Below are 12,653 nucleotides of genomic sequence, written 5' to 3' on the forward strand. Positions count from 1 at the left end.
TCGGTTTAGCGGAAAAACAACGAAACAGCGGGACGGGGAGGGGGGGACGCGGGTCTCGCACGAAGCGCGGCCGCGGCGGGGGCAGGAGCGGCGGAGCGGGCGCCGCGGGTCCGCCCGCGCTGCCGTTGTGTCCCGCGCCCTCGGTGCAGCCCGTGCGCGCCCCCGCGGTGCGGCGGGGGGGGGCGGGCGCGCCGGTGCCGGGCGCGCCGGTGCCCCGCGGCCGCTGCGCTCGGGCGGCCGCCCGCCGGGGGGGGGCAGCGCCGCCCGCCGCTCCCACAATGCACAGAGCGGCGGCCGCCCCGCGCCCGCCAGGTAGCAACATGGCGCGCCGCGCCCGGGCCGCCGCCTGAGCATCCTCCGTCCGCCGCCGGCTGCCGCAGAGGGGCCGCCCGCCCGCCCGCGCCATGGCGGCCTCCGAGCTCTACACCAAGGTACGGCGGCGGGCCGGGGCTGCGCGGGGCGGCGGCGCGGCCCGGGCGGGCATCCCGAGCCGGGGAGGGCGGGGTGGGCAGGGGCCGGCGCCGCCATCCCCGGCCCCGCAGCCTCTCCGCGGCGGGGCCGCCCGCTCCCAGCGCGCACCCGCATCCCGGCGGGGCCGCCCGCTCCCAGCGCGCACCCGCATCCCGGCGGGGCCGCCCGCTCCCAGCGCGCACCCGCATCCCGGCGGGGCCGCCCGCTCCCGGCGCGCACCCGCATCCCGGCGGGGCCGCCCGCTCCCGGCGCGCACCCGCATCCCGGCGGGGCGCGGGGCCGGTCCCGCCGCCCCCGGAGCGGCTGTGCCCGCCGGGCCGGGCTGGGGGAGGCAGCGGCGCTGCGGCAGCGGAGCCCGCGGGGAAGCGGCCGTGCGGGCCGGGCGGGATGTGCCGGTCACAACGGCCGCTCCGCGCCGCTCGGCGTCTCCTTCGGAAACACCGGCCCGTTCCTTGTAGAAAAACACCCACAGCGTCGATACTTCGGCAACAAACTGACCTTTTCGGTGACGCTGCACCTTTAGATTGTATGTTCTCCTTTGGCAGTCGTTCAGAGCCCTACAGTCAGCAGCGGGGTGGTGCGTGACTCTCATATGCTTTTTCAGACATTTTTGTAATCATTTTGGCTTGTGTGTCAGTATCCTGTCAGTTTCCACCCGGAAACAGTTACTGCCCTGCGCATCTCTGTGATGGCAAAGCCCGCACGTTGAGAGCTGTGGGAATGATGGTTTTGCCCACTGGCAGCGCATTGTTTGCTTGCTCTGCCTTGGTCGAGCGCAACAACTTGAGGAAAATGACAGAGCACCGGTTTTTAAGGGCAGAGGGGCCGCTGGGGTCCCCAGAGCCCAGCGCTGCGGTGCCACACGCTGAGCTCCAAACGCTGCTTTGGAAAACTTGCACAGCCAAAGCTCGTCTTATCGAGGCCGAGCCATCGGGGTCTTTGAGCCGCTCCATGAAGTATTCTGAATTTAGCCCCGGTCAAGCTTTGTGTGAGGAGAGAAGAGGAAGGAAACAGCCTTTTTTTGGTTTTGACGTGAATAGTTCACGTTGTTTGTAGAGTCCCCCACTCAGACGCGGCGGGCAGCACGTTGACTGTGCATCAGTGCGGATGGGACGGCGCGGTCCCTTCCATAGGCTGGACCGTGTCCGAGTGGTGTGTTTGTGTAGGGGAGATTGAACGCGAGGTGCACGCCTGCACCCCCTAAAGAACGCCAAATACATTGGCTGGTACGGGGTGTCTTGGTGTCTTGCACCTCGTGGAAGAGCATCTCTGTCCACTGGCACTGCAAAAAGGGATGGAAATCAGCTTCTTGGTCAAGACAGCAATGGTGCCATAGAGTTGTTCCCTCTATGTGAGAAGTTATTTCTGAAAGATATTCTTGATTTCTGTCTCTGTGGATGTTCTTATTACTTAATTTCCAGCCTGTGACTAATTCCCGTCCGTGAGCGGGTGAATCCCGTGGTCAGAAGCTGCCCCAGCAGCGCGTGTCCTGCTGCGCTGGGGCTGCTGCGGGGGAGCTCGGGGCTCGAGGCTCCGGGGCGGGCAGCCGCGGTGTCCAGAGGGGCTGGCCCCGCTGGCCCCTGTCCGCTGGCTTTTCCCCAGGTAAAGCCATCAAGTGGTTTAAATCATATTCAGTATCTCATCCTTGATTAACTAACATGGATAACGGCTTTAAGGTTGCAGCACGCGGAGGTGGAGAGAGCCAACACGAAGCCAAGTGCAGGGATGATCCTGGGGTAGGGGCTCAGTGAGATGGTTTCTGTGCTTTCCTGTTCCTGCAGGCTGTTCTTGTCCTCTTTACAGCCATATGCAGACACAGAAAGAGCCGCTTGCACATCTTTTTTTACACTGGCAGGCAGAGTCAGGGTTGTCGTTCAGAAGCACCAGAGCCTCCCGTATGGCAGCGCCGCTCACCGTATGGCGTCGCTTGCATCCGCGCGAGGCACTTGGAGCAACGGTCGGTACGGTGGCGTTAATGGCTGGATGGCCAGTGTCGCAAGGAAACTGTCAGCACCTCTTCAAATGGCTGAGAACAGCACAAGTAGACTTGTTGTTTCTGTTGTTAAGTGGCACTTTCTGCTTCGCGTGTCCGGTTTTGCTAACATGCACTGTTCAGACTTCAGATTTGGTTTCTTTGCATGCCGGGGTAAAAATAGCGCCCACTGTCCTAACCACATGAGCCATCTTGAAATAGCATAGAGGAACTCTTATTTTGCCAAGCTAAGTTAATTTTGTTAAAAAGCAGAGATGTATGGTTTTGAAGAGGTCGCGCCACTGCTGTGAAAACCCTGTTCCTTTGACTCATCCCGTGTGGATCTAACCTGCTCACCCTATAGGCAGCCTCGCTGGCGCACGTTGCGGTTGCTCTGGCCAGCTGGGTTTAAGTTGAAGCCCTGGCTCTGGCACCCTCACAGGCTGGTTGGGAACAACGGGCCCAGACTGTGCTGGGCTTTGTGTTGTGTGCCTGGGATGCTCAAACACGCTTCTGCCTGGAGGTGTGAGCTTCAGTTTTGGGGTGCAGCAGTTCAGAACTGTTCCCTGGGTTAAATCCCAGGCATTCTTATCTAAAATAAGCCTGTGAATGCTGTTTAACTTGTCCTGTTTGACATCTGTCGGTGGCAGGTTGGTGGTCCTTCTGTAAGATCGTTTCTGGAAGTTTGGGTTCTTGGACTTTGGGAATGAACTGGGGAGAATCTCGACGTGTTTTCTGAATCACTCAGTGATGCTCAGATGTACATCAGCATTTCAGTAACTGTTGACCAGCAGCAGAAACGCACCTGCTGCTTCTGACCCATGGAAGTTGATGGGGACAATCTAGGCCATGCATTGGCTTTTGTTAAATGGGATCTGCTTTCCTTGGCAATGAAGAGCAGGTGGGGACGCTTTGCCCACAGCTGGAACTCGTCCCGCCTGTTGGGTGTTGGACACGAGCCGTGTGCGTGCGGGGTGTCGATCCAACCCCAGCGCACGTCCTGCCGCCTGGACGTGACAGGGGGCGAAGCGGGTCGGACCCTGTGCTCATGCTGCTTTTTTAAGGTCAGAGTGAAGAGTTGACATAATTCATTTTTGTTCTCCATTTCTCTGCATTTCTTCCTGGGTTTGAGTTGTGTCTGTTTCATGCTGCGCTTTCCTCGTGTGTGCTGCTTTGCCTTCTCAGGATTTCTGTTTCAGTTTTGTCTGCCTGCGTGCGATCAACTTCTTCATTTATTTACCCATTCAGTCATACATTAGCTTTTATTGTTGCTGCTACCAACGTGTTCTCCCTTGCCAGTGTCTTTGAGATCGGGGCACTTAGCTCCAGGTAGCTTGCTCCTGTTTTAGGGCTTGCTCCAATTTCAGTTAAAGTGGGTGGAAATATCCCTTAGAACGTGCAGGAGTCAGTGACCAGGCTTTGCTGAGCGCGTGGTCTGGGCAAGCTGAGCTCAGTCTGGCCTTCAGCGCCGCCGCTCTCTATTGAATGGGCTCAGTCTGAGCGTTCACAAGCAGTAAATTGAGTGAGGGAAGTGTCCGAGGGAGCTGCGGAGAACAAACAGCCGCTTGTGCGCTGCCAGGGCCGGTTCTCGCTTCCCGGCTGTGCGCACAGCTGCGGTGCTTCGAGCGCGGGGTCTGTCGGACACGGGCTTCCCCTGGAGCGCCGCAACCGAAAATGGCAAAAGACACATTCTGAGCAAGTTTTGGCTTTTCGTGAGTATGTCAGTGGTACACGGGGAGGGAAATACATCAAAAAATAACCTGAGTGTTAGAGAGAAAGTACAACTGTATTTGCAAATATCTGTGCTATTAGCAGGCTTTTCTCGGGGGTTAAAATAAAGCTGCCTGAATTACAGTGTCTCGCACGTTGCTGTTGAAGCTGTTGCCTGTGACACAGGTGTTTTGTCACCGTTTCCCGGTGAGCGGCTGTCCCGGTGGGTCCCGCTGTGTTCCCCAGAGGTGGGGCTGGTTCACCCGCACAGCCCGGGGGGACAGAGCGCGGCTGCACCGCTCACGGTGTCAGGAACCACAGCTGCAGACGGACAGACGGACAGAGCGCGGCTGCACCGCTCACGGTGTCAGGAACCACAGCTGCAGATGGACGGACGGACAGAGCGCGGCTGCACCGCTCACACGGTGTCAGGAACCACAGCTGCAGACGGACAGACGGACAGAGCGCGGCTGCACCGCTCACGGTGTCAGGAACCACAGCTGCAGACGGACAGACGGACAGAGCGCGGCTGCACCGCTCACATGTGCTGTCAGGAACCACAGCTGCAGACGGACGGACGGACAGAGCGCGGCTGCACCGCTCACGTGGTGTCAGGAACCACAGCTGCAGACGGACGGACGGACAGAGCGCGGCTGCACCGCTCACCCGCTGTCAGGAACCACAGCTGCAGACGGACGGACGGACAGAGCGTGGCTGCACCGCTCACACGGTGTCAGGAACCACAGCTGCAGACGGACGGACGGACAGAGCGCGGCTGCACCGCTCACGGTGTCAGGAACCACAGCTGCAGACGGACAGACGGACAGAGCGCGGCTGCACCGCTCACACGGTGTCAGGAACCACAGCTGCAGACGGACGGACGGACAGAGCGTGGCTGCACTGCTCACATGTGCTGTCAGGAACCACAGCTGCAGACGGACGGACGGACAGAGCGCGGCTGCACCGCTCACATGTGCTGTCAGGAACCACAGCTGCAGATGGACGGACGGACAGAGCGCGGCTGCACCGCTCACGTGGTGTCAGGAACCACAGCTGCAGACGGACGGACGGACAGAGCGTGGCTGCACCGCTCACATGTGCTGTCAGGAACCACAGCTGCAGACGGACGGACGGACAGAGCGCGGCTGCACCGCTCACACGGTGTCAGGAACCACAGCTGCAAACAGCTGGACGGACAGAGCGCGGCTGCACCGCTCACACGGTGTCAGGAACCACAGCTGCAGACGGATGGACGGACAGAGCGCGGCTGCACCGCTCACACGGTGTCAGGAACCACAGCTGCAGACGGACGGACGGACAGAGCGCGGCTGCACCGCTCACGTGGTGTCAGGAACCACAGCTGCACACAGCTGGGGGCCTTCCCCGTGCCCCGCTGCGTCGCCTCCGCTGGAACCCATCGCATCAGCAGCAGAGGGGATGTCTCGATTGCTTCTGTGCTCCAGGGACCTGCCGTGTCACTGGAATAAAGGTGACAGCAGCTCTGCCCGGGGCAGCGCACAACAGGTGCACCAACTTTATTCCTGTTGCCTTTAAATTGAAGGTGCCAGGGATATAGTTACCTGGCCGTCTAACAATACGTAGCTTAGCCTCACCTTGACCGTATGTGTGCCAACCGCAGCCAGCTAAGAAACTGAAAGAAAGCTTCCTAATGGCCGTTTTGCAAGGTGCCAGCAATCCATCATTCCTGCGGAGAGACCCTGCGTGTCGGGAAGCAGCCGAGCGCTGGTTCGGGTCGGGGCGCAGTCCCAGAGCCGCTCCGCGGTGCGGGGGAGGCGGCGCGGCCCCGGCAGGGCTGCGGAGCCCGGGGCTGCGCGGGAGCCGCTCGCAGCCGCGGCGCTCGGGACGGCGTCACCGGACGAGAGCAGATCGCAGCTCTGTAGTCTTGGTTTTCTTCTTTCTGTAGACCTAATCTTGAAAGTTATGTGAGTTCTTTGTGCATGTAAAGAATAATTGTGAAGGTCCCATTTACAATAGTTGGTCTTATTTGTTCAATGCTCTGAGTATCATGTTAAAACATTCACCTAATAATATTAGTGGATGATGTGGGATCCCCCACAAACTGCCACCCGCAATCCTCGCACAACAATGTCTGTACATTGAGCTGTCACTGGCCATTTGCAGTGCTGCAGTGATTTCATAGCATGTCCCCAGTGGCTTAGGTAATGGATTACTATTGGTCTTTAGATAAATAAGTGATCATGCAAAGCGCTGTGGAGCACCCGCTGTGTCGGGAGATGCGTGTGGTGGCCACCGTTACCTTCCTGAGCCACAGAGCTCCGGGTGCGGCCGGGAGGGGTGGGCGGCCAGCACCACCTACCTGCCTCTTGGGGTCTCCTTGTGCGGCCCTTGGGAGTTTAATCCTCTCCATGTGTTCTAGTAACAAAGTCATTTGTCTCTCTTTAATGAGACTCATTGTTTAATCTCCGTAGGACTAAAGAAAGCATTTTTGTTATTGAAATTTTCTCATTAAACCAATTGAATTGGAGGAAGTCGCAGAAACATCCAGCATCACAAGGTTTCGCTGTTTCTGGATGGTCTGTTTTTAACAGGATTTAACAAAGGCAAGGAGTGCCAGGGCTCGGCGCTGGTGTCCTGCAGCTCTGCTGGGGGCTCGGCGCTGGTGTCCTGCAGCTCTGCTGGGGGCTCAGTGCTGGTGTCCCTGCAGCTCTGCTGGGGGCTCGGCGCTGGTGTCCTGCAGCTCTGCTGGGGGCTCAGTGCTGGTGTCCTGCAGCTCTGCTGGGGGGCTCAGGGCTGGTGTCCTGCAGCTCTGCTGGGGGCTCGGCGCTGGTGTCCTGCAGCTCTGCTGGGGGCTCGGCGCTGGTGTCCTGCAGCTCTGCTGGGGGGCTCAGGGCTGGTGTCCTGCAGCTCTGCTGGGGGCTCGGCGCTGGTGTCCTGCAGCTCTGCTGGGGGCTCAGTGCTGGTGTCCTGCAGCTCTGCTGGGGGGCTCAGGGCTGGTGTCCTGCAGCTCTGCTGGGGGCTCAGTGCTGGTGTCCTGCAGCTCTGCTGGGGGCTCGGCGCTGGTGTCCTGCAGCTCTGCTGGGGGCTCGGCGCTGGTGTCCTGCAGCTCTGCTGGGGGCTCAGGGCTGGTGTCCTGCAGCTCTGCTGGGGGCTCGGCGCTGGTGTCCTGCAGCTCTGCTGGGGGCTCAGTGCTGGTGTCCTGCAGCTCTGCTGGGGGGCTCGGCGCTGGTGTCCTGCAGCTCTGCTGGGGGGCTCGGCGCTGGTGCTGCTGCAGCTCTGCTGGGGCTCGGCGCTGGTGCCGGTCGCTGGCAGGGGCTGCAGAGCTCAGAGGAGCAGAGGCATTTGTTGGTTTTGGATTCATTGCTTGAAAACACAAAACATACACAAGCCAAACATTTAACTATTTGAAGCCTTGTTTATTTGAGTCGTGCACGTGTACGTGAGCGTGTGTACAGGCGTTGCTGGTTTGAAGGGCATCTTGGCCGAAGGGGGAAGACGACGGGCTTGGTGTCACTGTGCTGTCTCTGGGGAGAGCCAGTGGTTTGTTTTGTGTGTCCGGATTAAAGCCATCTGAGCTGGGTTTGCGCGTGTGGAGTTACGGGCGAGCAGCCTGGGCCGAGCTCGGCTGGGTTTTTGTATGCTCCAGGGCGCAGGGGTTGTCTCCGGTCTGATTTAGTGCTCGCTGCGGTGGAGCGGTGTTTACTGCTGCACGTATCGTGCTCGACCCTGGTAGTAAATACTTGTACATTGGGCCCAGGGCCAAGAAACAGGGTTTGGACAAGGCTGTTGCTCCCAACGCTGCCTTAGCGAACGACTCGAGTGAGTCCGGGCGGCACCGGCGCCTTCTGCTGCCTCTGCCGCTGAGATGGCAACGGGCTCGTTCCTGTTTCACCTGAACAGTCGCTGGTCTTGTTGCAGATAATGCGGCGCTAGGGTCAGGATGAACCCCTGCTTCTTGGAAATTATCATCATGCCTGTCACTTTCACTTTTTCTCAGACTATGTATTTTTAAGTTATTTTCATAGACCTTAGCCCTGCTCATGATACACACGCCACAACAGACGTATCGTTTTGTTTTGAGGATGATGGTCCCAAGAGTTTGATTGGTTTAAATTGGTATCAAAACTTTTAAGTAAGTAGAAATGCATTAGACACAAAATTAAAGCTGTTATCTAAAGGTCCTGGGAGACAGGGAAGATTTGGACTGTGTTGCATTCAAAGGCTCTTTGTACAGTAAGTTTTTCGTTTAGTTTGCATTGCTTCCCCAGGTGGGCAGTTCTGGATGGGGTTGCCAAGGCCTCATTTCCTGATGCGGATGGTGGGGGTTGTGGTGGCTTTTCCGGCGGTGCCGGCGCTCCGGTGGCGGTGCCGGTGCTCCGGTGGCGGTGCCGGCGCTCCGGTGGCGGTGCCAGGGCTCCGGTGGCGGTGCCGGCGCTCCGGTGGCGGTGTCAGCCCTCCGGTGGCGGTGCCAGGGCTCCGGTGGCGGTGTCGGCGCTCCGGTGGCGGTGTCGGCGCTCCGGTGGCGGTGTCGGCGCTCCGGTGGCGGTGCCAGGGCTCCGGTGGCGGTGTCGGCGCTCCGGTGGCGGTGCTGGCGCTCCGGTGGCGGTGCCAGGGCTCCGGTGGCGGTGCCGGCGCTCCGGTGGCGGTGTCGGCGCTCTGGTGGCGGTGCCAGGGCTCCGGTGGCGGTGCCGGCGCTCCGGTGGTGGTGCCGGCGCTCCGGTGGCGGTGCCAGGGCTCCGGTGGCGGTGCCGGCGCTCTGGTGGCGGTGCCGGCGCTCCGGTGGCGGTGCCGGCGCTCCGGTGGCGGTGCCAGGGCTCCGGTGGCGGTGCCGGCGCTCCGGTGGCGGTGCCGGTGCTCCGGTGGCGGTGCCGGCGCTCCGGTGGCGGTGCCAGTGCCGCGCTCCATGCTGCCCTGTGCTTAGGCTGCATTGTTTCTTCCTTGTTCCCAGTGTCACTTGGCTTTGCTTATGCCTAGCTTTGCTTAAGCCTGACCTTGCAAAGATTTATCTTTATTCTGTGTGAGTAATCACATAGCTTAATTTTATGCTTTGAAATCAAGCATGTAAATCTGAAAGGCTGGGTCTTTGATTGTCCGTTTCCTCTTATTGCAGGGAAATAACTTTGCTGTTGTGTACCTGCTCAGAATAACTTCTGCAGGAAAACAAATGAAAACGTATCCTAGGGATGCTGCCTTGTCAAGTCCTTTGTGCTAAGATCTGTGTGTGGGGTGTTGCAATAAGTTAGGACCTGTCTGCTTAGAACCCAGTTTTAATACTTAGTCGCACACGTGTATTTTCAGGAGTACCTTGCACTGTCGGGACCTCCGCAGGAGGTTGTGGGTCCCACTCGTCTGCCTTTGGTGTGGCCGCGTTCGGGGTGTTCTGTGATGAATGGAGAGCACCGCGTGTCAAAGGGCGATCGGCAGGATTGTGAGGCCTCCCTGCTCAGAACCTGCAGCTTCTCAGTCTCAGTTTGGCTCCTTTGCTGCCCGCTCTCAGCTGATCACAGTATTTAGTAGCTTTATTTATATGTATCTTAGTCTATTTATATACAAGTATGCGATCAGTGCTGGCTGAAAGGTTTGCGTTGGTTTGGTTGTTTGGGGGTTGGTCGGTGGGCGTTTGGTGCGGTGGAGCAGAGGAGCGCCCTGCCCTTCTGGCCGAGTCCTGCGCATCGAGCAGCCGGAGCGGGAGCACAGGGAACACTGGGCGCTACTGACGAAGTTTAAAGACCTTGCTCGTACTGCGTGGCAGATATTGACCCAACTTTTAATGCTTCTGCGAATTTTAATGCCAATTCTGAAGAAAGTAAGAATGGATTATTTACAAAAGCAGAGATCTTGTGTCTTTATGCCACCTCTTCTTCTTAGTGGCTTGGGTTTGGTTCCTGCTCACCTGGGATGATAGCAAGAGCCGTCACCGAGCTTTCCCTGAAGAATCATGGCATGGAGGTACTCAAGGCTGGAGTAGAGCTTCACAAAGCTTTAAGGGAGGAGAAGGTACAGACCTAGCATCAAATAATCAGATCAGCAAGCACAGCAGAGGAGCCCCCGTGCTGCTGGACGGTGCAGGTGGAGCCGGCGCCGGAGCAGCCGGGGGCGCAGGGCGCAGCGCTGCCGTGGCGCCGAACCCACACCTGGTGCCTCCTGCTGCCCCGTCAAACTTGTGGTTGTTTGCGGAGCATCTTGGAAGCTGTTGTGTTTCCCTCGTTGCTCATCACGTCTCCGTGTGCGCCTGTTAACCCCGCTCCGGGTGTGCTGTAGGTAAGGCTACGGGGGTAATTCACATCGAATGAAAGCTGCCGCCAGTAATTGACAGAAGAGGCTCGTTGAGCTTGTTTAGGTGTTGGGGACAGTGGGGATGGTTGGGAGGCGACTCTTCAGGCTGCTTACGCTGTGGTCTGATGAGAGCCCTCACTTTACAGTTAAACGTAAAGGCTACGGCAGTGTTGCTTTCAAGAGCCCTCATTCTGCCTTTAGAGTAGTTAACACAAATACAAAGTGTGGCTTGTCAAGTTTCCTGAGGTTGTTGTGTGGCTGGATGTAAACTGCACGTTTCCAGCTTGACTGTCCTAAATATAGAAGAACAGAAATGTCTCATCTGAGTGACTTTTTTGCCCATATGGTCCGTTTTTTGTAAATGGATATGAAAAATCATGAAGTCTCGCCGCAGTTACTGACGGTGTCTCCGAGTTCTTCTGTTTGATTGTGACAAGACAAGAGGGTTTTGTGCTTACTCTGCGATTTACTGGAGGACACTCTCGCTCTTTGTAGAGCCCGAGAAATAAACTGAAGATGCTACGAGTCGGTCAACAATGAGGGAATTCATTGCCCCAGCATGGCCTGTCACACGTTGCTCTCTGCAGACTCCATGGCTTATTCATAAGTGTCTTTAAGGCAGATGACCTCAGTTGTTTTGCTGAGGAAACCAGAGAGAGATTCCCAAGTTGCTTTATGTGCATCAGTGCGAGAAGTCAGGAAATATTATCATGGACATTGAACCTCTTTTGCCTGGAATGGAAACAGCAACTGCCTCTGGAAGTGCTGAAAATCTGTGGTACACGAGGTTCGGGATGGAAACAGATGGTTTAGACTATATGTATGTTAAAGTAAGTAGAATACGTTCGGTTGTTTCCTTAGTTTACCATAGGTGGAGGCTGTATAGTGAAGCTCTGTTTCACTGAGGTGGCTGCATCTCAGCCTGGGGCTTCTTTTTGTTCTAGCAAGAAATAACCCGTTACTTTGGGATTGGGAGGAGCTCAAGCAGGTATTTTACTTTCAGTGTGACTTTGGGGGTCTAGGATTAGGAAGAACCAAAGGAATGCTGTTTGGACTTGAGCTCAGCTTTACAGGATGATCTCAGAAACACGCAGCCTTATCTGCTATCAAAGTTTACGCCAAATGTCTTTCCTTTGATGTTTAACTTTTAAATGAAGCTTTTGCAATTAGACCCATTTAAGAAGCTGAGGAAATGAAGCTGACGTTTCATTGTGTGACATCAGCATGTAAAAATACAGAAGAACCATGAGGGTCTTGACTGAATTTGTCCCAGTGCTCTGAAAAGAATCCTTATTTCAGCATGGGGTTCATCATGCTCTGAAGTCGATATTGTGACTGGCATCATCCTACAACTGCTTGTTTCATTTGGCCTCATGGTGTTTGTTTTCTTGGATCTTCAATTCGGGCACCCATGGACTTAATCCTGACATGTTGAATGTTGTTTTGTATGCTCCTTAAGTATCGCATTTTCAATTCAGTGTTGAAATTGGAGTATTTACGTGATATAGCCACAACATTCACCGTAAGCACACAGACCTGAAATCTTGCATCCTTTTCCTAATCCTCTTTCTTCACTGCTATGTGTTGCTTAATATCCAGGGGGTGGTGTAGCTGTTTCATTTGCCCTTAAATTTCTTGTGGCCGTTCTTCTATGAGTGTTGTAACGTGTTTTTCAGGTTGGATGGATTCGGTGTTTTAAGGCAGGTTCGTAATTAACTTCTTTTTGAAATGAGTAGCGTATAGCCCGGCGTTGGCCCCTGTTTTGGCGCTGAGTGTGGGAATGGTCTGGAATGGTCTGGTCCTGCTGCTGGAAGGTGCTGAGTTGGACGGGAGCGGCGCTGCCGGTGGTTCCGCGGGTGGGTTGTTGGGTTGTTGTGCCGATGGGCTCCCTCCCTGCGGCGCTGGGAGCGGACGGTCAGGTACAATCACTGCGATGTGCAGGAAGCGATGGTTTAAAGAGCAAGAACATTCACAACTTTTAAACTTTTCATGTGTTTCAGCTCCTTAAAAATGTTTCTTACAAAAGTCACATCAACTCCAATGTGACTGTTCTGGGTCAGATTTGGGAGTTCCAAGTAAAACATTGATTTATTTGGCCCCGGTGTCATGCCCGGTGCATAGATTCGCAAGGTGATCATTTTTGCTGAATTTCAGTGCAAAAGTTGCTGGTAATTTTAGTATTTAAAGAAATTAAAAAAATTACATTTCTTTGATCAAATTTGCCCATAAGAAAGGAAAAGACAAT

At 56.4% G+C, this 12,653-nt stretch overlaps 1 protein-coding gene across 8 annotated transcripts in view; it reads left to right on the forward strand.

Moving 5' to 3' along the window:
- The first annotated feature begins 256 nt into the window (after positions 1–256).
- MYO5A (myosin VA) overlaps positions 257–12,653 on the forward strand; it is an 84,799-nt gene continuing 72,402 nt past the window's right edge. For 6 of the 8 annotated variants that reach the window (XM_082060956.1, XM_082060958.1, XM_082060960.1 and 3 more), the window contains exon 1: positions 257–431. In XM_082060956.1, coding sequence (XP_081917082.1) covers positions 405–431 — 27 coding nt within the window. In that variant the 5' untranslated portion in view covers positions 257–404. The remainder of the gene's footprint in view (positions 432–12,653) is intronic. The other 2 variants (XM_082060957.1, XM_082060961.1) reach the window with 1 other exon arrangement.

This window comes from Streptopelia decaocto (assembly GCF_964273445.1).
Source record: "Streptopelia decaocto genome assembly, chromosome: 9".
Classification (NCBI taxonomy): domain Eukaryota; kingdom Metazoa; phylum Chordata; class Aves; order Columbiformes; family Columbidae; genus Streptopelia; species Streptopelia decaocto.